At 42.2% G+C, this 27350-nt stretch overlaps 1 protein-coding gene across 1 annotated transcript in view; it reads right to left on the bottom strand.

The window, feature by feature from the left end:
• SFI1 (SFI1 centrin binding protein) overlaps positions 1-27350 on the bottom strand; it is a 553452-nt gene that overhangs the window by 187392 nt on the left and 338710 nt on the right. The window contains exons 23-26 of the mRNA XM_078667725.1: positions 25224-25298; positions 21625-21699; positions 17310-17486; positions 9160-9336 (exon numbers count right to left, since the gene is read on the bottom strand). Coding sequence (XP_078523851.1) covers positions 9160-9336; positions 17310-17486; positions 21625-21699; positions 25224-25298 — 504 coding nt within the window. The remainder of the gene's footprint in view (positions 1-9159; positions 9337-17309; positions 17487-21624; positions 21700-25223; positions 25299-27350) is intronic.

Below are 27350 nucleotides of genomic sequence, written 5' to 3'. Positions count from 1 at the left end.
TGCCTGAGAGGGTATTCGCTGGTGTTGAGAGTGCTCTATACTGGAGCTGCTTTCCACCTAAACTTGAGAACTACCCAGAGAGAAAGTGATTGAGTGGGTGAGTGATTGAGTGGGTGAGAGAGTGAGTGGGTGAGAGAGTGAGTGGGTGAGAGAGTGAGTGGGTGAGAGAGTGAGTGGGTCAGAGGGTGAGTGGGTGAGTGAGTGTATATATATATATATATATATATATATATATATATATATATATATATATATATATATACATATACATATATATACATATATATATATATATATATATATATATATATATATATCTATATATATATATCTATATATATATATCTTCCAATTACCAAGATAGAGATCAGACGCCAACACTGGGATACGACTCCTTTAGAATTTTCAGCATTTTTCTTTTTCTGCTGTAATATACATATATATATTTTTGAATGTATTTTCATTTGACATCTGGGAAAGCCTTTTTGTTATAGAGTATTGCACAAATAAAACCTCATGATTTATTCTGAAAACAGTCATTTGATGTACCTCATTTTTTGAGAGTGAAATCGCTTTCCTGGTGTTTTATTGCATCACCCTGTGTGTGCCTCCGCTATGGGAGTGCAGTATTTTCTATTATTTGGGAGAGCGAAGCAATACAGGAGGGATGCTCCCAAGCAAAGGTGCTGTATTGTCCGAGTCAAAATGAACAGGTGTTGGTCGCATTGAGACTATTCCAGGACATTACCTTGGTCGAGGTGGGTTCACTTTGAGTCAGACAAGAAAGCACAAAAGATTCAGCGCCCTCCATCGGAGTCAACATGGTAGGAAACTGTGTGGAATGCAGTGCCGGTTGTGGAGTCTGCTCGGAGTTGGAGCTGAAGCAGGTTCAGGAGGTATAGATGGTACTAAAATCCCAGGCCTTTTTTATGCAAATGACACTCTCCTACTAGCAAAAACTAGAGTTGGACTACAGAATCTCATAGATAGCTTCTGCACCTTTTGTAAAGATTACAGTCTGGAGATAAATGTTGCCAAAACAAAATGATGGTGTACACTAAAAGGAGGAAGCTGAAGGGACTAGTCAATCTGTGCAATGAAGTGTCGGGGTCAGATTAGCTGATCTGGATCTTGTACACCACAGATCCTAAAAAGCTCCCACGCCATAAGTCATACAGGAGGGGATAGATTGGCAAAAAAGGCTCTATGGTTTCCTATCTTACCGGCAAAAGATATTTATAAAATACAGTCCCCATGAGCGGCACTCTAAGGGGCAGAAGTATGGGCCAACTGCCAACTGTTCGAGTTGGGAGTAAAGGAGAACAATTTCTGTAGAACAATCACAGGATTTAGGAAGGGAACACTATTACTGCCTTTGAATCTGGACCTGGGTACTTTACTCTCTTGCTGAGTTTGTGGCAATAAGACCACTATAATTACTATTGGTATTTTGCCAATTGCTGATTTCACTAGATGATGGGACTCCTTGACTGGAGCTTCAAGAAGCTGCAGCTTCTGTCCCTCCACAAATGAAACCGAGGAACATCTACTCCTTTTCTGCCCCAAATATGCAAGCCCTAAACGTAGCTGGCCTGTTCCCCTGTGTAGGAATTTATCAATCACAAATCGGGTCAGTTCCCTGAGGATCTGTAAGAGTGATTCCTCTGATGTAGTTGTGATATCTGTCTCCAAATTTGTTTTCGCAGCATGGGAGATTAGACTAAAATGACTACTGAAATAGTAGCAAAACAAGATGTAAATATTCCCTTTTAATAATTTTTTTCTTTACAATTTCCTGGTTTTAATTATTTATGTAACTGATTTTGTTTTAACTTTACATGGGTACTGAGTTCTTATTCTGGGATGTATTTTATGATCTATTTTACCTACACTTTATGATGAACTCGTGTTGTGATTTACAATGTTGGCTTTTAATGTTCTTGATGATTAAACATGTTTTCGATCTGTCAATAAGCTTTGAAATTTTGATACGGAGAGCAGACCCGCTGGCCATATCCAGACTGAAGACCTCTGCGGATCTATGGGGACTGAAGTCATGCTAGAGAGAACCATAAGAGTGCAAAAAATTATCAACATGGTTTCCTTGAACACCTCAATTTGTTGCAGCGTCACCAGCGGCCCTGGAAATTCGGGGTGCATCGGATCAGCTCCTCAGGGGGACTGGGAACGGGACCAAGGGGTACCTTGATGTCCTCGCAACTTCACAGGAGAGTGGCAAGGCTGGGACAAGGCCCATCTGGACTTCCTCCGTTTCTTTTTAGACTTTGACTTAACCGAAGACTTGGACCACAGTGAAGACCGGGTCCTACAAGTTTGCCCAAGAGCAGGAATAGGCCCGCTCTCCCGGCTTTGAGCAGGAAGGGGACTTATGTGAAATCTCATGATGTTCAACAATGAACAACTTGGCCTCACGATCCTGATTCACCTTTGGGTGCAGAAGGGCACATTCCTCGCATTACTTTGAGTCATGGCATGAACCCAAACACAAGAGGGATACCTCATGGGAATCTATCACAGACATCTGCTTTCAATAGTGCCTATATGGCTTAAACCCTGAACCTTTAGGAGGGGACATACACTGGAAAATAATTTTGTCTGAAAAAAAATGTTGTCTGAAAAAAAATGATCAACTGGTAAGAAAGTCAGGAGATAGCTTTTGAAATAAAATGGACATCAGAACAATTGGGTGGTGCTTATACACTTCTCGGATGTAGCAACTCAGGGAATATGGTGAAAAGTCTTCTGGATCAAATCTGGTGCCTGGGGATAGTCTAACGGCGATGAATCTGCAGTTAGAAATATCCATTAGAACATATCATTTACATGCCTATTCAAAGCTGATGTTTAATAAATTACGAGCATACTGGTGCATGTCCGCACTATTCTGGGACTAGGTCATCCAAACTTCCAGAGGGAACCAAAGGTTACACATTATGCAACGAGCAAAAGCTCCTGCATGGATACGTGTTGAGTGGAAATGTGCAGGAAGTGTTTGGAAGGTTTTCAAGCAGGAAAGTACGCGAAGGGACAGCTGACCGTATTTAACCTATGCAAGTCTGCACATCAAGCTCTTAGGGAAGACTGGACAAAGACATGGGTTGCAGTGCTGCGATACACAGCTGCTCTTCTTAAGGTCCACCTCGGTGTCTGCGTCGCACACCAATGCCATGCAAAGACTGGGAAGTATCTGTTTGGCCTGCTTTCTTGATTTTAGTTGTCTTTTTAGCCGTCATGTGATACAATATTATGTATATTTGGTTTCATCACCTTTGCCTTTTGTTGTAATAAAATCATACTAAAATATCGGTCCATTGATTTGCGTAATTCCTTGTGGTGGGAGCTACAAGAAGGCACTAATGTCTCAAGGACTCAGTGTCCGGGCTTTGGGACTTCAACTGTTTTTTGCAGGTTTGTGTTAGTTTCTTAGAAACAGGCAAGTGCCAGACGGCATTGTGGCTTCCTGACATAAAAAAATGTGACCTAGGAGTACCATTACCATTTTCGTCCCCAGGCAATACCTTTACAAGCTGGCTTTTAGCTGCTAGTCATCCAGGTGTGGATATGCCAAGATGCCTTTTTGTCTCAAAGCCACTGCTAGCACTTTGATGCATTTTAAGAACACTCCAAAGTCTGACTTCAAGACATGTGGCAGATTTCTTTTACTAGAAATGCAAACTCTGTATTCCAAATCTATTCCAAATCTCAGATGCTTACAGAGATCCTTGCATTTCGGTATGTGAACATGTGTGTATTGCTAGTTTATGAATGCCATCCAGTCTCCCTGATGAAGTTCGGGTAAGATTTGACAGAGATAGCATTCTCCATTTCTCACTCTACATTTATTTCTTGGAGAATTTCAGGTCTCAGAGCAGGTACTTATACTTGTCATGAGCTTGTCCTTCTAGCTGAAAATTATCAAGAATAAAAGCCCTGTTTCTTCTAGCATTTTGGTATCCATTTCACAGTTATTCTAAAGATGTTGTACCACCTTCCATACCAGCCAGTGTATAACTGCTAGGCTCGACGCCCATGGTGGAATCGGATTTTGTATTTATTTCAGACAATATCTGGTATCCAACCAACTTCTGGCATCCTCTTCCACAAGGGAGATGGTTGGACATGTTCCCTAATCACCCACAGTGGAAGCAGGGGTAGTCTTGTGAAAGTGGAAACACAGAGCTTTTATTGAGAGGGAGCCTTATTACGCTAATCAGGAAAGCTGTTAATCCTACCACTCTGAGCTTTTTGCCTCTGAGAAATCTGCTGCTGTTGTTCTTGATGCTGCAACTACTATTGCCTTTTGGTCAATGGAACATGGGGTCATTGCGGACCTTTATTAAATCCTCTAAATATGACCCTTGTTAACTCAACTCCTTGAGTATTTTAAAAAAACAACAGTTTTTAACATTGACTAGCGCATCATAGAGGGTTGAAATTGAAAAGGGGATTTTCTTAATTTTTTGCAGAGCTTGAGGAGAAAGGGTTGTGAGTCTGAGTCAATAGGAGCGCCTGATGGAGATCCAGGGCAAATGTCTCAATCAGTCAGATCCGCTGAATCCATAGCCGTACATAGTATGGTCAGAGGTCACGCTGCCTTAATTTGAGATGTTTTTGAAATTGTTTGTTTTCTCCGCTCTTGCCTCCAATTCCACAACTCCCTATCCAATTCTTCTAGAAGGGCGGTGGAGTTAGCAACCCTCATTGTTGTGACAGATTTCTGGCAGACTCCTACTCCAGGAGAGTTGAGTAAGTTGGGACAAGAGAATTGCAGCACATTTCAGCTGCCAAAAAGAGGAGGTGTTTCTCTGCAAACGAGGACTGCCCCTGGTGGTCTGTACTAGTTCTCCATGCATCTTTACACTATTGTTAGGAAAGAAGGAGCCAGGAATATATGCATGGCAGACTTCAGATGACCCAGAATGAAAGCCACTTCTAGCTTGTGGCTTAGGAAGAAATGCTCCAAATATTTATGGTTCTCACATACTGGTAAAGTTGCTTCTATTTTAAGCATCTCTGCCACTCGACTGGCCTCTTCAAGAAGGAAAGTGACTACATCATCCAGTGATAGTCTGAATCTTTTATTAACTGTGCGATTACTTAAAATCTATACAGTATAAAACACATAAACATCACCCCCACCCAAAAAACCCGATATTCAGCTTTAAGATAGCGTAATGACTGTTTTTACTGCTTTGTGGCCGTTAAAAAAGAGAAGAAAAAAAAATGAAAGCCTCCGAGAGTCTCAAGTTGTGTGAAAGTTCAACAGGGTTATACACTCCATACTGCCAATTGTCAATATAAAAATTCTTTAAAAGCCCCCTGTGAGACCCTGGTTAAATTTCTGATTCCAGTGATTCCAATAGCTTTGCAAGAAATTCCTAAATTAGGTGACAACTAGCATGATTAGAACACCAGATGCTAAATGACAGGGTCCTTGAGTTCTGTGGCCTTTTGATGTGAATCAAGTGCAGTTCTGACTTGATGGATAAACTTATCAACCCTAGCAAGAAGGCAAGTCGTAATTTCTGAAAAGCACCAATCTGAGGCCTCTCTGCAAGTTCTGTGGCCCAAATTCCGTAGGGCCGGGCACATCAAACGGTGACGGTCGCTAGCCAGTTTTGTACAGCAGCATAAAAGGTGTAACCAAGACTCCCTACGGTAGTTGCATAATCGGCAGGCAATAGTACCGTCAGTTCGTGCCCATTTTGGGCTAAAATCCACGATTCTAAGGGCCAGGAGGCGCAGATACAGAATTTTCTTTCTTGCTTGAGTAGAGAGTGAGTCTTGCAAGTATGGTTGGGGTTTGCCGGGAATGTATGACTTATCCAGGGCCAATGTGAGAGGGTTGTCCCGGAGTGATGACCGATCCAGTTCAAACGAGATGGTCTGGACTTGGCGCTTTACTGCTTGGCCCAGGCAGAATAAGGAATTTCATGAAGGGGAAAGCTCTTTCCCTCAATTTTCAGTAGGTCAATTCCTTGTTTCAACTTAGAGTGCCAAAGGGAGCCCGCTTCTCCAAATATAATTTTTAAGAAATATTTAAGATTGTTTTCAGGGGCTTTCAGTACTAATATTTTAACAAGTCCCCCTGTAATACCAACTCCGGGCGTTTCAAGCCTATTTCCAGCCTTAGCCTGATGTTCCTTGCCTGTCTGGGAGCCTGTAACACAGACTTGTAGGCTTTCATCTGGGCCGCATTGAGAACTTTCTCAAATGCTCCTGGATAGGCTAAATGGCCATACGTAATAGCGGGAATCAGTTTTGCCCTGAGTACAGTCAACATCGATTCGTCATCCAGTGGATGCATCCTAATAGGAGAAAAAAAAGGTTCCTCACAGAGTAAGCGCATATATCAGTGTTCAAGTCCAGAGAAGATGGAAAGATTTCTATTCATGACGTTTATTTTTTACGATAAGGAGGAAGTGGAACTTCTGACTTCTGGATTTTTATATTTTGTTCTGCATTCCTTTAAATGTAAAAAATACTCTTTTCTTTCTTTTTGTGAGGCTCATCACCTTACCTTCTCTATTCTGTTCTTTCTCAGTAACTTCAATGAAGATACGGAGAAGTATGAGATGGAGGCAAGAGCACTGTACCTAAAGAGTTGGGCGAATCTATAGCTGGTAATGGCGCTTCTGAGATGACTGTGCCTTCTAGATGTACTGTTGGCACGGAGTCATTTTTTTCCATTTCGCTAGTTGGAAACTCTTCAGCAGAGGGTTTGGATACCTGGGAAGCGGCAACTTTTAGGATTCTCTTCCACATCCCCATATTCTCACGAGCATCATGGTGCAACCCCTCGTTCTGAAAGGTGCCATGCACCTCATCCCTTAGACATCCATGTCTCTTAATTTTGAGAAGGATCTCGATGTTCAAGAGCACTAAGTGGGTGGTCCTTGATATTAAGGGCGTAGAAAAGGACTGTATCTACAATGAACATGTCTAAATCCACCAGGGGTCAGGATGATATGAACATACGTTTGGGAGTTCTGACAGGAGATCTGGTCACACCCAGGGAAGGTCCAGAGGGTGGTGATTCCCTTGCCCTGCTGGAGTTGTTGAACAACAAGGGCAATCATCCCACTTAGCCTAGATTCAATGTGAAGCACACTCTTTCCTGATATCTGGGCATTCTGTAAGGCATCTCCAGTCAAAACTCATTAGTTTTTGTGATGAGTCAACGTATGGAACTCAACCAACCCTCGAGACACCTGCACTCCTCTTCACTCACCCTCGCACATACTCCCCGCATCAGTAGAAGTGGCTGCTCCTTCTCCTACATGGCTGCCAAGACCTGGAACAACTTTTCACTCCGGCTCTGTACAGCCCCCTCACTGGCTGACTTCAGAAAGAGACTCAAGACCTGGCTCTTCGTGAAGACCAGGTGCCCAGATACCCCTAGGGGTGATAGTGATGCGCTCTACAAATGCTGCTTGATTGATTAAGCAGTGATGATGCAGATCCTTCCAAGACTAATTTCCCTACAAGAATGAAATTTGTTGAAGAGAGCCTCCATGGTGACTCAGGAACTAGACATCAGTGAATTAATACCTTGAGGGTAAAAGGCACCTACCTCAGGGAAAAAATCGTGATCATCAAGAAAGCATCTAAAGATGCTCAGTGAGCTCAAAAGCACCCTGACCAAAATCTAGAACCGGTAAAGAAAGTTGTGAACAGAGACAACTGTAGGACTGATCCTTTTTGGGGGCTAGATTTCCTTACATTTTTCATTTAAAGAGATAAAGCATTGGTGGTTTTAGTCAATAGCAATATAACTTGCTATTTTGGCTGACTGGCCACACTTTTTAAAAGTTAAAAAATGCTCCCTTTTATAAGCAAAGTTTGTTTATTAATTGCGACACAAAGATGATGGACGGAATGCTGAACAGCGTCTAACATCCATCCCCAGTCACAGATTTGTGCTTAATCCATCATTATTTTACGTGCTACACCATTCCAGTTTAGACCCAGCCATACGCAAATTAGTTTTGACCCTGTTCCCCATGGGAACAGTCCAGTCCGAACTTCCAGGCCCGGTCATCCTTGGACCAGAAAACAAGCATCCTGGGACCGGTTTCGGGATAACACTGGATTCAAGCTAGCCTGGCTGGTGAGGGGGTGATATCGCGAAACCGGTCCCAGGATGCTGGTTTCCAGTCCAGGGAGGGCCTGGTGGTTCGGGCTGGAGTGTTCCTGTGAGGAGCAGGGTAAAGACTGATTTGCATATGGCTGGGTCCAAATTGGGGTGGCAAAGTGAGCAAAAGAACAAAGGATTAAGCCCAGATCTCTTGAATGGGGGTGAGCGATTGAAGAACTTTCAGCACTCTGTCCATCACCTTGTTGTGTTGGTTATTTATTAATTGCTCAAAAAAATGTAGGTAAAATGTGTTAAGGGGATTCGTACATTTTTTAGTTCACGGACATAAGAGAGAATCAAATGACTGATTTTCCATAACAGTAAGTAAAGAATCCCCACATATCTTGGTGGACATATCCTCATTAAAAGCCCAGGGCACTGATGAGATAACCCAATCTGTTAAGGCAATAGCTTGCAATTCTAAAAAGTTCCTAAGGTTAGTAGAATTGACTGTTGGGAGAGGCATTCAAGATGAAGCAATAGGTGACACTTCAGAACAAATCAAAGGCATCTCTCATTACAGTTCTTAATCCAGGGCTGAGATGCTAATGGGAGCCTCATCTTCGATCAATGACATAGGTAGGTAAACATCAGAGCAAAACTTCAGGATTCTCCTCTACGACACACGTTGCCTGATGGAAGGTGCCCCAATGCTTTTTAATTAGATGAGTGTGCCATGCTTTGAACCCTCTCATAATTGTATTACCATTTATGATCCCTAGCACTGCCCTTCAGCACTGTCCAAACTCTTCCTGGCATGAACCCCAGCTGTTCACCCCAAGTGAACAGAAATGTCAGCATCCGTATACTGCACACTCTCAGCAGTTACTCTACCCACAATAACTTAACTTTATGCATTTCCCTAACCTACTGCTTTTTCCTAGAATTACCGCTACGGTGCCACAGCGTAACATGTAAGATGGCACCATTTAAAAGCCAAATGTCTGTCCGTTACGTAGCAGACACTTTTCCTTGCTACTCAGCTGATATCCGATTCTCACCTGCACTTGATGTTGAGTTCTTAGCTGCCCACGGAATTGCTTCATCCCCGACACATATTGTAGGATGCTTCTGACTCCAGTCTGCAAAAGATCACTGCGGTACCGCTCCACAGCCTGAGCAATGCGTGCCTTCTTCCGATGTTGTTCCATAACAAAGAGCACCCAACCATCAAATACCTGCCAAAAGACAAACTTGTAAGTGAGGATAATCCCAATTAATGAATCAAAACAGTTAGAGACCCCATAACACAAATACATATAAACACAACTAGAACAAGGATATTCACTGGCTTCACTTTTTAATACATTTTGGAGTCTGCCCAAGGTTTTGTATGACTTCCCAGTCATATAATTTCCCTTCCTTCAATTTGCTATCAAAAGAAGGATCATCTCTTCTAGCTTCAGGTCTAAACTCACAGCTAGCCCTGAAATCAACGTGCAGGCAGAAAGAATCTCTTCTTGCTCTAGCACCTAAAAAAAGCTGAGATCTTTGGTCAAGGCACTCAATCTGTCTTTATACAAAGGTGTTTTCTCTCTATCTTTTAAAACAGACAATCATCACAGGCTTATTGAAAAAGTGCTGGTTAGACTCCATTCTGCGTAGCAACGTCTGCCCGATTGTGCAATTGTGCTGGATGACCATGATTTAAGGAAAAAGCAATAAATGTACACCTAAGGGCTTATTTGGAGGACTACAAGTAATGGCTCTCCATCAGTTAGGTTTTCACTCAAGGCATGGGAGAGAAAGAGGTGGAGATATGGGACAATTTACTTGCAACCGTAGACCTGGAAAGCTTTCTCCTATTGGTCATGTTTGATTCATCATTACCTTCTGACACTGTTGCCCATTCACTCTTGCTGGGGTGCGTTTCATCTGTGTCACTTTTGCTAAAGCCTCTGATCTGACAATATGCTGAACTGCCTCGTACCTGAGGGTTCCTCCTGAAAGTCGATTATGGGGTCCCACAAAGGTCCTCGACCCCCCCCAACTGATTTGTTTTACAATTTGCCTCAGACCCTTGTTCCACCCTTTTAATGAACAACTTGAATTCCACTCCTATCCTGGTGTAATCAAATTCGATTTTGAGGTTGTAGAAAAATGGATTAGTATTTGGAGCAGAAAAATGTCCACGTCAAAGGATAAAGTAACTACCTGCTAAATGTCCACAAACTATATAAAATAACCTGTGTTCAATCCCTGGTAACATGACAAAGAATTCAGGCTTATATCAAAGGCAATGTGTAGAATATTTAAGCAATGCATACACAGTAGCAAACATCACACAAAACACAATAAAAAATATTTAAGACCGGGTCCTACAAGTTTGCCCAAGAGCAGGAATAGGCCCGCTCTCCCGGCTTTGAGCAGGAAGGGGACTTATGTGAAATCTCATGATGTTCAACAATGAACAACTTGGCCTCACGATCCTGATTCACCTTTGGGTGCAGAAGGGCACATTCCTCGCATTACTTTGAGTCATGGCATGAACCCAAACACAAGAGGGATACCTCATGGGAATCTATCACAGACATCTGCTTTCAATAGTGCCTATATGGCTTAAACCCTGAACCTTTAGGAGGGGACATACACTGGAAAATAATTTTGTCTGAAAAAAAATGTTGTCTGAAAAAAAATGATCAACTGGTAAGAAAGTCAGGAGATAGCTTTTGAAATAAAATGGACATCAGAACAATTGGGTGGTGCTTATACACTTCTCGGATGTAGCAACTCAGGGAATATGGTGAAAAGTCTTCTGGATCAAATCTGGTGCCTGGGGATAGTCTAACGGCGATGAATCTGCAGTTAGAAATATCCATTAGAACATATCATTTACATGCCTATTCAAAGCTGATGTTTAATAAATTACGAGCATACTGGTGCATGTCCGCACTATTCTGGGACTAGGTCATCCAAACTTCCAGAGGGAACCAAAGGTTACACATTATGCAACGAGCAAAAGCTCCTGCATGGATACGTGTTGAGTGGAAATGTGCAGGAAGTGTTTGGAAGGTTTTCAAGCAGGAAAGTACGCGAAGGGACAGCTGACCGTATTTAACCTATGCAAGTCTGCACATCAAGCTCTTAGGGAAGACTGGACAAAGACATGGGTTGCAGTGCTGCGATACACAGCTGCTCTTCTTAAGGTCCACCTCGGTGTCTGCGTCGCACACCAATGCCATGCAAAGACTGGGAAGTATCTGTTTGGCCTGCTTTCTTGATTTTAGTTGTCTTTTTAGCCGTCATGTGATACAATATTATGTATATTTGGTTTCATCACCTTTGCCTTTTGTTGTAATAAAATCATACTAAAATATCGGTCCATTGATTTGCGTAATTCCTTGTGGTGGGAGCTACAAGAAGGCACTAATGTCTCAAGGACTCAGTGTCCGGGCTTTGGGACTTCAACTGTTTTTTGCAGGTTTGTGTTAGTTTCTTAGAAACAGGCAAGTGCCAGACGGCATTGTGGCTTCCTGACATAAAAAAATGTGACCTAGGAGTACCATTACCATTTTCGTCCCCAGGCAATACCTTTACAAGCTGGCTTTTAGCTGCTAGTCATCCAGGTGTGGATATGCCAAGATGCCTTTTTGTCTCAAAGCCACTGCTAGCACTTTGATGCATTTTAAGAACACTCCAAAGTCTGACTTCAAGACATGTGGCAGATTTCTTTTACTAGAAATGCAAACTCTGTATTCCAAATCTATTCCAAATCTCAGATGCTTACAGAGATCCTTGCATTTCGGTATGTGAACATGTGTGTATTGCTAGTTTATGAATGCCATCCAGTCTCCCTGATGAAGTTCGGGTAAGATTTGACAGAGATAGCATTCTCCATTTCTCACTCTACATTTATTTCTTGGAGAATTTCAGGTCTCAGAGCAGGTACTTATACTTGTCATGAGCTTGTCCTTCTAGCTGAAAATTATCAAGAATAAAAGCCCTGTTTCTTCTAGCATTTTGGTATCCATTTCACAGTTATTCTAAAGATGTTGTACCACCTTCCATACCAGCCAGTGTATAACTGCTAGGCTCGACGCCCATGGTGGAATCGGATTTTGTATTTATTTCAGACAATATCTGGTATCCAACCAACTTCTGGCATCCTCTTCCACAAGGGAGATGGTTGGACATGTTCCCTAATCACCCACAGTGGAAGCAGGGGTAGTCTTGTGAAAGTGGAAACACAGAGCTTTTATTGAGAGGGAGCCTTATTACGCTAATCAGGAAAGCTGTTAATCCTACCACTCTGAGCTTTTTGCCTCTGAGAAATCTGCTGCTGTTGTTCTTGATGCTGCAACTACTATTGCCTTTTGGTCAATGGAACATGGGGTCATTGCGGACCTTTATTAAATCCTCTAAATATGACCCTTGTTAACTCAACTCCTTGAGTATTTTAAAAAAACAACAGTTTTTAACATTGACTAGCGCATCATAGAGGGTTGAAATTGAAAAGGGGATTTTCTTAATTTTTTGCAGAGCTTGAGGAGAAAGGGTTGTGAGTCTGAGTCAATAGGAGCGCCTGATGGAGATCCAGGGCAAATGTCTCAATCAGTCAGATCCGCTGAATCCATAGCCGTACATAGTATGGTCAGAGGTCACGCTGCCTTAATTTGAGATGTTTTTGAAATTGTTTGTTTTCTCCGCTCTTGCCTCCAATTCCACAACTCCCTATCCAATTCTTCTAGAAGGGCGGTGGAGTTAGCAACCCTCATTGTTGTGACAGATTTCTGGCAGACTCCTACTCCAGGAGAGTTGAGTAAGTTGGGACAAGAGAATTGCAGCACATTTCAGCTGCCAAAAAGAGGAGGTGTTTCTCTGCAAACGAGGACTGCCCCTGGTGGTCTGTACTAGTTCTCCATGCATCTTTACACTATTGTTAGGAAAGAAGGAGCCAGGAATATATGCATGGCAGACTTCAGATGACCCAGAATGAAAGCCACTTCTAGCTTGTGGCTTAGGAAGAAATGCTCCAAATATTTATGGTTCTCACATACTGGTAAAGTTGCTTCTATTTTAAGCATCTCTGCCACTCGACTGGCCTCTTCAAGAAGGAAAGTGACTACATCATCCAGTGATAGTCTGAATCTTTTATTAACTGTGCGATTACTTAAAATCTATACAGTATAAAACACATAAACATCACCCCCACCCAAAAAACCCGATATTCAGCTTTAAGATAGCGTAATGACTGTTTTTACTGCTTTGTGGCCGTTAAAAAAGAGAAGAAAAAAAAATGAAAGCCTCCGAGAGTCTCAAGTTGTGTGAAAGTTCAACAGGGTTATACACTCCATACTGCCAATTGTCAATATAAAAATTCTTTAAAAGCCCCCTGTGAGACCCTGGTTAAATTTCTGATTCCAGTGATTCCAATAGCTTTGCAAGAAATTCCTAAATTAGGTGACAACTAGCATGATTAGAACACCAGATGCTAAATGACAGGGTCCTTGAGTTCTGTGGCCTTTTGATGTGAATCAAGTGCAGTTCTGACTTGATGGATAAACTTATCAACCCTAGCAAGAAGGCAAGTCGTAATTTCTGAAAAGCACCAATCTGAGGCCTCTCTGCAAGTTCTGTGGCCCAAATTCCGTAGGGCCGGGCACATCAAACGGTGACGGTCGCTAGCCAGTTTTGTACAGCAGCATAAAAGGTGTAACCAAGACTCCCTACGGTAGTTGCATAATCGGCAGGCAATAGTACCGTCAGTTCGTGCCCATTTTGGGCTAAAATCCACGATTCTAAGGGCCAGGAGGCGCAGATACAGAATTTTCTTTCTTGCTTGAGTAGAGAGTGAGTCTTGCAAGTATGGTTGGGGTTTGCCGGGAATGTATGACTTATCCAGGGCCAATGTGAGAGGGTTGTCCCGGAGTGATGACCGATCCAGTTCAAACGAGATGGTCTGGACTTGGCGCTTTACTGCTTGGCCCAGGCAGAATAAGGAATTTCATGAAGGGGAAAGCTCTTTCCCTCAATTTTCAGTAGGTCAATTCCTTGTTTCAACTTAGAGTGCCAAAGGGAGCCCGCTTCTCCAAATATAATTTTTAAGAAATATTTAAGATTGTTTTCAGGGGCTTTCAGTACTAATATTTTAACAAGTCCCCCTGTAATACCAACTCCGGGCGTTTCAAGCCTATTTCCAGCCTTAGCCTGATGTTCCTTGCCTGTCTGGGAGCCTGTAACACAGACTTGTAGGCTTTCATCTGGGCCGCATTGAGAACTTTCTCAAATGCTCCTGGATAGGCTAAATGGCCATACGTAATAGCGGGAATCAGTTTTGCCCTGAGTACAGTCAACATCGATTCGTCATCCAGTGGATGCATCCTAATAGGAGAAAAAAAAGGTTCCTCACAGAGTAAGCGCATATATCAGTGTTCAAGTCCAGAGAAGATGGAAAGATTTCTATTCATGACGTTTATTTTTTACGATAAGGAGGAAGTGGAACTTCTGACTTCTGGATTTTTATATTTTGTTCTGCATTCCTTTAAATGTAAAAAATACTCTTTTCTTTCTTTTTGTGAGGCTCATCACCTTACCTTCTCTATTCTGTTCTTTCTCAGTAACTTCAATGAAGATACGGAGAAGTATGAGATGGAGGCAAGAGCACTGTACCTAAAGAGTTGGGCGAATCTATAGCTGGTAATGGCGCTTCTGAGATGACTGTGCCTTCTAGATGTACTGTTGGCACGGAGTCATTTTTTTCCATTTCGCTAGTTGGAAACTCTTCAGCAGAGGGTTTGGATACCTGGGAAGCGGCAACTTTTAGGATTCTCTTCCACATCCCCATATTCTCACGAGCATCATGGTGCAACCCCTCGTTCTGAAAGGTGCCATGCACCTCATCCCTTAGACATCCATGTCTCTTAATTTTGAGAAGGATCTCGATGTTCAAGAGCACTAAGTGGGTGGTCCTTGATATTAAGGGCGTAGAAAAGGACTGTATCTACAATGAACATGTCTAAATCCACCAGGGGTCAGGATGATATGAACATACGTTTGGGAGTTCTGACAGGAGATCTGGTCACACCCAGGGAAGGTCCAGAGGGTGGTGATTCCCTTGCCCTGCTGGAGTTGTTGAACAACAAGGGCAATCATCCCACTTAGCCTAGATTCAATGTGAAGCACACTCTTTCCTGATATCTGGGCATTCTGTAAGGCATCTCCAGTCAAAACTCATTAGTTTTTGTGATGAGTCAACGTATGGAACTCAACCAACCCTCGAGACACCTGCACTCCTCTTCACTCACCCTCGCACATACTCCCCGCATCAGTAGAAGTGGCTGCTCCTTCTCCTACATGGCTGCCAAGACCTGGAACAACTTTTCACTCCGGCTCTGTACAGCCCCCTCACTGGCTGACTTCAGAAAGAGACTCAAGACCTGGCTCTTCGTGAAGACCAGGTGCCCAGATACCCCTAGGGGTGATAGTGATGCGCTCTACAAATGCTGCTTGATTGATTAAGCAGTGATGATGCAGATCCTTCCAAGACTAATTTCCCTACAAGAATGAAATTTGTTGAAGAGAGCCTCCATGGTGACTCAGGAACTAGACATCAGTGAATTAATACCTTGAGGGTAAAAGGCACCTACCTCAGGGAAAAAATCGTGATCATCAAGAAAGCATCTAAAGATGCTCAGTGAGCTCAAAAGCACCCTGACCAAAATCTAGAACCGGTAAAGAAAGTTGTGAACAGAGACAACTGTAGGACTGATCCTTTTTGGGGGCTAGATTTCCTTACATTTTTCATTTAAAGAGATAAAGCATTGGTGGTTTTAGTCAATAGCAATATAACTTGCTATTTTGGCTGACTGGCCACACTTTTTAAAAGTTAAAAAATGCTCCCTTTTATAAGCAAAGTTTGTTTATTAATTGCGACACAAAGATGATGGACGGAATGCTGAACAGCGTCTAACATCCATCCCCAGTCACAGATTTGTGCTTAATCCATCATTATTTTACGTGCTACACCATTCCAGTTTAGACCCAGCCATACGCAAATTAGTTTTGACCCTGTTCCCCATGGGAACAGTCCAGTCCGAACTTCCAGGCCCGGTCATCCTTGGACCAGAAAACAAGCATCCTGGGACCGGTTTCGGGATAACACTGGATTCAAGCTAGCCTGGCTGGTGAGGGGGTGATATCGCGAAACCGGTCCCAGGATGCTGGTTTCCAGTCCAGGGAGGGCCTGGTGGTTCGGGCTGGAGTGTTCCTGTGAGGAGCAGGGTAAAGACTGATTTGCATATGGCTGGGTCCAAATTGGGGTGGCAAAGTGAGCAAAAGAACAAAGGATTAAGCCCAGATCTCTTGAATGGGGGTGAGCGATTGAAGAACTTTCAGCACTCTGTCCATCACCTTGTTGTGTTGGTTATTTATTAATTGCTCAAAAAAATGTAGGTAAAATGTGTTAAGGGGATTCGTACATTTTTTAGTTCACGGACATAAGAGAGAATCAAATGACTGATTTTCCATAACAGTAAGTAAAGAATCCCCACATATCTTGGTGGACATATCCTCATTAAAAGCCCAGGGCACTGATGAGATAACCCAATCTGTTAAGGCAATAGCTTGCAATTCTAAAAAGTTCCTAAGGTTAGTAGAATTGACTGTTGGGAGAGGCATTCAAGATGAAGCAATAGGTGACACTTCAGAACAAATCAAAGGCATCTCTCATTACAGTTCTTAATCCAGGGCTGAGATGCTAATGGGAGCCTCATCTTCGATCAATGACATAGGTAGGTAAACATCAGAGCAAAACTTCAGGATTCTCCTCTACGACACACGTTGCCTGATGGAAGGTGCCCCAATGCTTTTTAATTAGATGAGTGTGCCATGCTTTGAACCCTCTCATAATTGTATTACCATTTATGATCCCTAGCACTGCCCTTCAGCACTGTCCAAACTCTTCCTGGCATGAACCCCAGCTGTTCACCCCAAGTGAACAGAAATGTCAGCATCCGTATACTGCACACTCTCAGCAGTTACTCTACCCACAATAACTTAACTTTATGCATTTCCCTAACCTACTGCTTTTTCCTAGAATTACCGCTACGGTGCCACAGCGTAACATGTAAGATGGCACCATTTAAAAGCCAAATGTCTGTCCGTTACGTAGCAGACACTTTTCCTTGCTACTCAGCTGATATCCGATTCTCACCTGCACTTGATGTTGAGTTCTTAGCTGCCCACGGAATTGCTTCATCCCCGACACATATTGTAGGATGCTTCTGACTCCAGTCTGCAAAAGATCACTGCGGTACCGCTCCACAGCCTGAGCAATGCGTGCCTTCTTCCGATGTTGTTCCATAACAAAGAGCACCCAACCATCAAATACCTGCCAAAAGACAAACTTGTAAGTGAGGATAATCCCAATTAATGAATCAAAACAGTTAGAGACCCCATAACACAAATACATATAAACACAACTAGAACAAGGATATTCACTGGCTTCACTTTTTAATACATTTTGGAGTCTGCCCAAGGTTTTGTATGACTTCCCAGTCATATAATTTCCCTTCCTTCAATTTGCTATCAAAAGAAGGATCATCTCTTCTAGCTTCAGGTCTAAACTCACAGCTAGCCCTGAAATCAACGTGCAGGCAGAAAGAATCTCTTCTTGCTCTAGCACCTAAAAAAAGCTGAGATCTTTGGTCAAGGCACTCAATCTGTCTTTATACAAAGGTGTTTTCTCTCTATCTTTTAAAACAGACAATCATCACAGGCTTATTGAAAAAGTGCTGGTTAGACTCCATTCTGCGTAGCAACGTCTGCCCGATTGTGCAATTGTGCTGGATGACCATGATTTAAGGAAAAAGCAATAAATGTACACCTAAGGGCTTATTTGGAGGACTACAAGTAATGGCTCTCCATCAGTTAGGTTTTCACTCAAGGCATGGGAGAGAAAGAGGTGGAGATATGGGACAATTTACTTGCAACCGTAGACCTGGAAAGCTTTCTCCTATTGGTCATGTTTGATTCATCATTACCTTCTGACACTGTTGCCCATTCACTCTTGCTGGGGTGCGTTTCATCTGTGTCACTTTTGCTAAAGCCTCTGATCTGACAATATGCTGAACTGCCTCGTACCTGAGGGTTCCTCCTGAAAGTCGATTATGGGGTCCCACAAAGGTCCTCGACCCCCCCCAACTGATTTGTTTTACAATTTGCCTCAGACCCTTGTTCCACCCTTTTAATGAACAACTTGAATTCCACTCCTATCCTGGTGTAATCAAATTCGATTTTGAGGTTGTAGAAAAATGGATTAGTATTTGGAGCAGAAAAATGTCCACGTCAAAGGATAAAGTAACTACCTGCTAAATGTCCACAAACTATATAAAATAACCTGTGTTCAATCCCTGGTAACATGACAAAGAATTCAGGCTTATATCAAAGGCAATGTGTAGAATATTTAAGCAATGCATACACAGTAGCAAACATCACACAAAACACAATAAAAAATATTTATGAGTAGAAAATAAAAACTACAAAACTCCAATAAGGGAAACCAGAGAAATGATTTTTTAAAGATTTAAATATAAATAGTGTATAAAAAATGCAAAGCCCCTATGACAGTGGATGGAAGAGGTAGACCAAGAACTAGGCGCAATTTGAGGTTGGCTGATGGGAGCCCTGGTCACATACAACAAGTAGTCGTGGGGAAAGTCTAAAAGTCAAAATGTTCAATGAAGTAAAGGACTTTGTCACTTTTTGAGGGGAAAAAACCTCCCTGAGCAGGCTGCTGCTGAAACTGTAGCACAGTCGTGGAATTTGAAGACCAGATATTTGAAGCCGGTTGGATCAGCTGGAGCTCTGACATAGCGGAGATTTCTTGCAGAAGTATTTTTAAGTTCCAATGCAGAATGAGACTTAGCGTTTTTTCTGAGGTGCTGGAAGCATTGAACTTGGTGAAGCTGAAATTCAAACAGACACCCTGGAACTGCTGGTCGATTAGTTTTCCTGCAGGTTCTGCTGGAGCTCTGAAGGGTAAGTTTCGCAAAGTTTCCATACTTTCTTCTGATGCCCAAAGAACCACAGTTGTACACTTTTAAGGCCCCCTTGCATCAGGGTAGGGCACTTACAGTCCCTCAGGGTGTCAGGCAGAGGTCAAATGCAAAGTCCAGTTGCGCCTGGTCAGCTGGGGATTTCCAGGAAAAGGGCCTCTTGCAGCCCATTGTGTCCATGTAGCCACACAGGGAGTCAGCCAACTGATCCTTGTAGCCCACCTCTATATAGTTGGTACATGAGGGAGCAGGTTCAGTCTTTCAGGACTCCTCTTAGGTCACAGACAGCAGGCACGGCCCCCTTCTGGTCTATGGCAAGCCTAGAAATGTTTTTGAAGGGTTGCCTTGCGGGTACCACGCTTATGCTTGCAATAGTTAGTAGGTGGTGAATTTGGAGTACTCAGGTAAAATGTAATGAGAAGTCCCCTGCTCTGTGGTCACTCAAAACCAGTTGTGGGGTAATTTTCTTTCTGCTGGGTTTGGTGCCAGCCTAACTTGAGGGACAAAAGATGGGCCATTTCCAGTGTTCTGTAACATTTAATTATAAGAGGGAAGACCCCCATAAATTAAATTCCTAGGTCTACCCCAACTGGGGTTCTTGCGAGGGGCAGAAAACACCTCCCAATCCAAGGCTATTGTCCCTGCCCTGGGAGCAGTTTCCACACCTTTTTATTACACATATTCAGGACAAGGACAGGCTGGGTATTTGCTAGAGGGCTTATGCAAATTATTTTCCAGCAGGTTCAGGCAGGGTAAAGGTAGCTTTCTAAAAGTTACATTCACATATATTAAATAAAAAAGAGACTTTATCATTAGATTGGTGTTTCTCAAATATGTCTGTAGCTGGTAAAGTCAACAGTTATAGACTAAACTGTATAATCTATACTTCTACTTTTCTTATGTGCCAGTTACAGTCTGGCCAGTGACAATGTCATTCATAATATCACACATTTTCAACACTTAAATATATTGGGCAGCAAGGTGTGCTTGGTGAATTATTTAATATTTAAAATCAGGTTTCCCTGCTTGTCAAAACTGTGATTTTGGCAGGCCTGGGCAGCAGGGTTCAAGCTGCTGCTGCTGTGAGGCTACACATGGTAGGCCATGTTTTCACAGCCACTGTAGTGTATGGCACAAAAGGTGCAGCAGTCCGCTAGTAACTTTCCATGTAATGTGTATAATCCTACACCATGTACTATGGCTTTCTATGAACTTTAAATGTGCCAATCAAGTTGTAAGCCAATTTCAACAGATTTTAAGCGCCGGGCCACATAAACTGGGCGCTGAGTATCGGTGTCCTAAGGTTAGAGTTCAAGATTACCAATAGGAAAGTACCAAAAAAATAGAAAACTGGGAATGAACACTATAAAGGGGTCACTTTGCAACATAGGTGTAAGGTCCATCTGATTTTTTTGAAAAGGAGGTAATGCTTGTGGCTACAGCACCTTTACTCATGCTCTATCCATTTTCCTACAACTTACCTTAGGAATATTGACTAAGCAGTCGGATACAGTAAGAAATCTAGGGATCATCCGGGATGGCATAGGACTTTTGTTCATTATACTAAGTGATCAATTGCTGCTGGGTCACCTAGCACAGATGGTCATAGTCCTACCCCAACACACTGATCATTACATAGTCCTGCACAAGGATAGTTCATTATCTGTCAATGCCAAATCTGTAAAGACTGGACCAGCAAGAGGATAGTGGTCTATATATTGGTTAGATTGTTTAAAAGTTGTAATATCTCGGTAGATAAGAGGCAACACCTTTGTAAAACATCTAGAAGGCTTACGATGATGAGAGAGGTGCCACTATAAATACATAAATGAGTGCACACTTACTCTTGTTTTCCTATTGTACGGAAACACCTACTGTAATAAAGGTATTTTCTTTTTAAACTGTGCAGTATTCTTCACTTTCTACCAGTTGATTCCCATCATTTGGTGGTCAAAGCCCTGATCAATTCCAAACTTGTTCATCGAAACACCCTGTAGGGATGCCTCCTAAAGCACCAGTCGATTGGGGTTATCTTTGGTCTTCAGAATAGGACAGACTCTTTTTGAAGGTAGCCCTGACACTGGTTGCCAGTCGGAAAAGCTATCTAACTCGTAACATCATTGTGTGTGATCTCTCTATGCTGACCATTCCCAGAACCAACTTCAGGACCCGAGCAGGATGAGGATTTTCAATCTGAAAATGGCACTCACTCAAGGTTTTGTCCCTGAAGGGTGCAAAATAAATAACTAGAATAAATTATTAAAGGCATATGTGAAAAAGAAAGAGGGGATAAACTCTCCAAGACATTGAACACCAATATATACATGAAGAGCAGATACATTACAACAAATATCAAAGTTCCTTACATTGAACAGCAGAGGCATTCTCTGTAAAAAAAAACACTCAGTGCACACCCCATCATATAAGAATGACATTGTGTGTGTTTCAAGCACAATAGTAGGTCTGTGTTACCTTGCCCTGAAGTGACAAGGACCAGTGCCAGAGCGCACGCACTGTTAGCTTCCTCTCGCACTGTTTTTCCAAAACCTGCAAGAAACAATAAAAACCATCCTCATCAAACCTCAAACATATGTCCCCCTTATTAATGAATAACAGCACACTATGCCACCCAGAAGAATAAGGGCTGCTAAGGTACTTTATAGGCATGTAACTGCATCGTAGTTCCGATAAGGAGACCCACAACATAATGCCCATGGACCTAAATCGAAAAGGAAGTACATGCCACAACTGCAGGAATGTGCCAAACATAGTTCTGGCAATGCATACCAAACATTCTTTGCAGGGCATGTTGGCCTAGAGACTTTTGAAGGCCTCTCAGTCCATCTAGCTTTTACTGAGAATGAATAACTGATTTCTTCTATATGTCACTGAATCAGTGCCTGGGTGGGTGGCAATGCATATAGCCTTGATATAGCATTGGCGGTGTCTGTATTTTGAGGAAATATCTTTGGCTGTTGGTCCTGGTTCCACAAGAGTTCTAAGGGGCTCTCTATATTATTTCGCTCTTTTGTCCTTTTCAAATTATCATGTGCCAAATGCCTGCACATAATTATACTTTATTATAATGTTTGGGAGTTTATACTTACATACTGTCAAGGTCTATAGGAACCTTGATAATTATCGTTGACCGGTTTAGTTGTTTGTAAAGGCTATACTATAGAGTTTTAAATAACATTTCCCAAAACATTTTTGACTTTCACTAGCATTAGCAAAAAGACTGATATTTTCAAGATGTTTTATGACTTTGTGTTATCTTAGTGAATATAGTACAGCCTTCATGTGGCCGGCTAGGAGATGGTACATGTGGGAAATCAGGACTACAACTGCAATTGAAATTAATCTAAGACATGCAATTGCAGTACTTGTTCGGGGGGGGGGGGCAGAGTAGGGGGAGAATACGGTATGCATATTTTACTACCCTTTGTAGGAGCCAAGTCTGTCTGGAATACCGATGGTTGGGGCAGAGGACTGCACCTAGTAGTGCTGCAGGCAAGGGCCTGATGGTGGTTGATCCTTTGAGGTTATATGATGTTACAACGCATTCCGTTGCAACGCATGCCTTTTCCACGCATGCGTTACAACGGAATGCCATTACCACGCATATGGTTTACCACGAAAATGCCTTTACCACGCATAGTTTAACAACGTTTTTCGTTGTTTAACTATGCATGATATTGGCATTTTCATGTTAAACTGACTGCATGATTGATTATGTAGATCATGTAGATTATGTAGATTATGTTTTTTTAATTATGCCTAACCTAATAAATTATTATAATTTAAAAATATACTTACATTTTCTTTCGACGGTATTCTCCTTCCTCTAACTCTTTAAGTGGTCCTTTCTCTATTTTTGATGCAGTACGTAGACGCACGTACGTAATGACGTCTGTTAGGGAGGCACTTTCCATGAAGGACAGAGGCACAGAAGAGCGTGTTTTAGGTAAGTTTTCTTTCTTCTTTTTTTTAAAACCCTCTCGTGTTTTTTTTTTATTGGGGGGGAGACCCCCCCCTTTTTTTTTTGGGACCTTTAACTCACATTCCTTTACTACGTATTTCGTAGTAAAGGAATGCGTGGTAAAGGTTATAGTGGTAACCACGCATGCGTTGTAAAGCATGCGTGGTTAGTGCATTCGTGGAAACGGCTTCGTTGTAGTGGCTGTTTCCCATCCTTTGACAGTTGTTGTTGCTTAGAGGGTTTTCAACTGGAGCAGCAAGTGACTCGATGGGGAACTGCATATGTGCCCTAGAGATGCAACAGCATTTTTGCAGCTTTGCCCCTTGTGGTCATCTTGCTGGGATGCGGACTCGCAGATGCTAGTCGAGCTGGAGCTCACCGCCGACCATATGAAGTAACTCTAGCAAACTCACATTGGCCTCATGCCTGCAATGTGCTTCAACCAGCAGGCTGTTCACTTCTTAGAATCTATCTGGACACTGAAGAGGATATGGCTTCAGTCCGACTTAGCTGTGCAAAGTACATTACAACAGTATGGACATACTGTATCTAAGGCTCTAGTGTTACACAGCACATTCTAAGCATGAAGAGCAGTCTATCTCCATCTCAGCAGGGTTCATAAGAATAGATCTTCACCACAGTCTAAGAGACATAGTCCTTAAAAGGAAGACAGCCAATGTTTCCATCTCTGATCCTCTCCTTTTGCTATACCAGTGTGTCAGAGCTATTTCAAGTGAAGAAAACATTCTGAAAGGGCCAGCTAACATATCGTCATAGGGACTTTTGGCTCAGCCCAATGCACATTTAAATTGAATGTTAGTCTCAAACATGCAAGGAGTATTTTCTTTTCTGTTCCACGGGGACCATTGCTCCATGGAACTGTCACCTTCCTCTTCTGGATTCCAAGTATACAGCTGTTGTTCACAGCACAAAGCCCCAGAAAGGGAGGTAGCCCATACCTACATGCAAAGGATTTACCTTGAATTCAGGCATCAGTCGCTGTTCAAGTGTTGTACCTTCAGCTGCTGGAACTAGTTCAGTTTCAGCCAAGTAGAACAAATGGACCTTCCTCAGAATGATGATTCAAAGACAGGCAGTCTACTTGACTTAAAGAATTCCAAAGGGAGAGTGGACCTCATGGGAACTGGTAGGAAGAGAGCAGACTGGCAACTCTAGCTACCACTAATCATATGGATCAGCCACAACTTTGGAAGAACATGCACATAGGTGGTGACCCTCAACCTGGATACCCTTGTTCCCTTGTTTACATGTAATCCAGCATGCACATGTTCATTTCACATATAATCAAGAGAGTTGACGGGGATCAGTAGTGATCTACTAAACAAATTTTCTAGGGTGCGTGGGTAGGGAAAAGGTATGCATCCCACTACTATCCTTGGCCCAATCATATGGATGGTAGTAACCCACATTAAAAGAAGTGCCACTGTGGTCAGACTAGTCAGATCCCAAAAACCCAAAGGCCCCAAAGGCAAAAGAAATAGGCTTTAATAATGTAGGTTACTAGTCAGGAGAGTCAAGACGCATATCTCTTGTTTGACAATATCAACATTCCCTAATACCAATATAATTTCTCACCTGTTGAGTCCATTTCATTAAGAAACAGAGGTGGACTATCTCATTTAATAGGTTTATTCATAAATCATTGTGTTTACTCTTTTAATTAATAAATTAACATGGAAATAGCTATACAAATACGGACTAACACACACATTATATTAGGTGTACAGATGAAATCATTGCAAACCTCTAAACTAATTAGGATGAGAAGTTGGGAAATCAATTTCAAAATACATGCTTAAAAGTACCAAGATTTTCTCAATTAAAAGGGACAAATCCAGAGTAAAGAAAGATATCCAAGTACAGCGTTGCCAAGGCACCTAAGCTATTTTGGTAGCAGCAGCGTGTTCAGAGGCCTGCCCTGCTGTACATAAATTGAGAATTCAACACAACACCATCGTATTAACGCATCGATCTACACCCAGTTACCGAACCCTTCATACACCACTAAACCAAAACATCTCTCTCCACTTCGCATTTGCACACCATCAGGTGTGGGTTAAGTTTCATGTACCTGTTTCTTCCACCAGCAGAAGGAAGACCGGCTAATTCTTTGGGCCTTCAGCCACTCGCCACGGCTCTGCAGCAGCTGTAATAAGAACAACTTAATTATTCATCTCTTGAATCCTTCATACCTCAGACTGCAGGTGCATGCAAATAGAATGGCAGAAAATACCACCAGGTAAGTCATATTCACCTTTTCTCATTTTTCCTATCTACTGTAGTATCCTATTTACTCTAACTTTCTCAACTATCATTGATTTTAGTGCATCACAAGCTTGGAGCATTGAGTTTTTCTTCAACACCCAACAATGTTATATATCATCCATTCACACAACATGTGCCCGATGAGGGTTGAACTTTTTTTTTTTTTTTAATAGCTGCCAATCCATTTCCTCCATTACCAGGCAGTGCAGGCACATCAAACATTAAAAAAACATTGTAGAGTGAAACTATTCAGAGATTTGCTACAAAAAACTGCTCCAGAGTGTGATCGAAGTTGAAAATTAAACAATGGATCTACATTGAATATCACCTGACCAGAATGAGTCACATCATTAGGAGTGAGACAGACCAAGGCCATAGAATTAAATGAAAAATCTGGTCATATAGGAAATAATGAAACCAGATGAGCTAGTTTTCACAATACTGTATCGGTCGCCATATTAAAACCACAACCGGATTAATTAAATCACATATTGTGGATAGAAATTAGAACATATACTACAGCATGTGTAAAGGCAACACATGAGGCTGTCCTACAAACAAACCAGCTGGCACTATTTTCATTATAGTTTGTATGTCTATTCTGAGTGTCAGCTGTGATAACAGCAAATTCCCACAACGTGCCTCCGCCTGAGCAGTGGCTCAAAAAATTTATTCTTAGTTTTCTAGATACTACACAGGCCAAAACTAAGTCTGGTCAAAATCAAGTCAGTTTGTAAATTCCATCATCCGCCCCAGCCTGAAGCCATGAATATACCAAGAACACAGTCGGGTGGAACACCAACTCCTAGCTGAATGGACAGCAAATGCTCTCAGACTTGGAAGGCCCAAAAAGATGAGACTTTTACAATAAACTACTGCAACATTTGCAGATTTATTGCATTTCCTAATAGGGTTGAAGTTTGTGCTCTGCGGTATATATATATAATACGTCGTCACCACCAGCTGCTCTCCCACACAGAAAATGACGATGAGCAGACCCAATTCTTGGTGCAAACTTTTAAAGTGCTTTATTCGTGCCCAGCCTGCCCGCCATGACGCCTTCCCTTGAAGCTTGATCACATATATATATATATATATATATATACAAGAAAGAAGTGACTCAAACAGATAGATTCACCAAAGAACAAAAATATATTTCCACTACAACGTTTCAGCTTCCGCCTTCCTCATATATATATATATCTCTGTTTGTGCAGAGATGAGGGAGAGCTTTAACTCTTGCTATACAGCAGTGATGCTCACATGAAACCTGATCTGGCTACTTTGAACCTATCAGAGTGTTTGTCTTAATTTGGGAAGCAGTGTCTACTGTGCTGCACATCATCATAAGGCGGTGACTTTAAGTCCAGTGAGACCTTTGCGACAGCTGAACTCACCCCTCCACAACCTGCTGGATTCAGATTTTGAGCACATCCCACGTGGGGAATCAGGATGAAGTCCCATGAGAGACCAGGACTGACACATGGTGGCACGCAGTGTGTGAATCTTTCGCCTGGGGGCGCACTCTACGAAGACAGCATCCCAAGCAAACACCTCAGATGAGTGTTGCACAGTGCTTTGTTGCCCTGAAGCCCCACTCGCTGTGCCCACAGACCAGACGTTAAATGCCTTGTGCGACTCAAAGGGCCCTTTGCCCTCAGATCAAGGAAAACTCAGAAGACTGTGAAAAAATGTTTATATAGATTGAGTGATCCAGTCACATGGACAGTTGTACACTTTATTCCCAGAACTACGGAAAGCGCATGCATGGAAATATTACATACCGTTCACCCAACTAAAAAAAGAAACAGAGATTCTATGGCATTTATTATAATGCCAACAGGATGAAATAAATGAATTGGCATTATTAGCAATCCAAGTGTTACACAATAATAATGACTTGCGAGCTAAAGGCAGAGCCAGCTGCTTTGCC

Source organism: Lissotriton helveticus, chromosome 11, assembly GCF_964261635.1.
Source record: "Lissotriton helveticus chromosome 11, aLisHel1.1, whole genome shotgun sequence".
NCBI classification, from domain to species: Eukaryota; Metazoa; Chordata; class Amphibia; order Caudata; family Salamandridae; genus Lissotriton; species Lissotriton helveticus.
The sequence above is the reverse complement of the archived record's forward strand: the minus strand, read 5'-3'. Positions and strand labels throughout refer to the sequence as shown.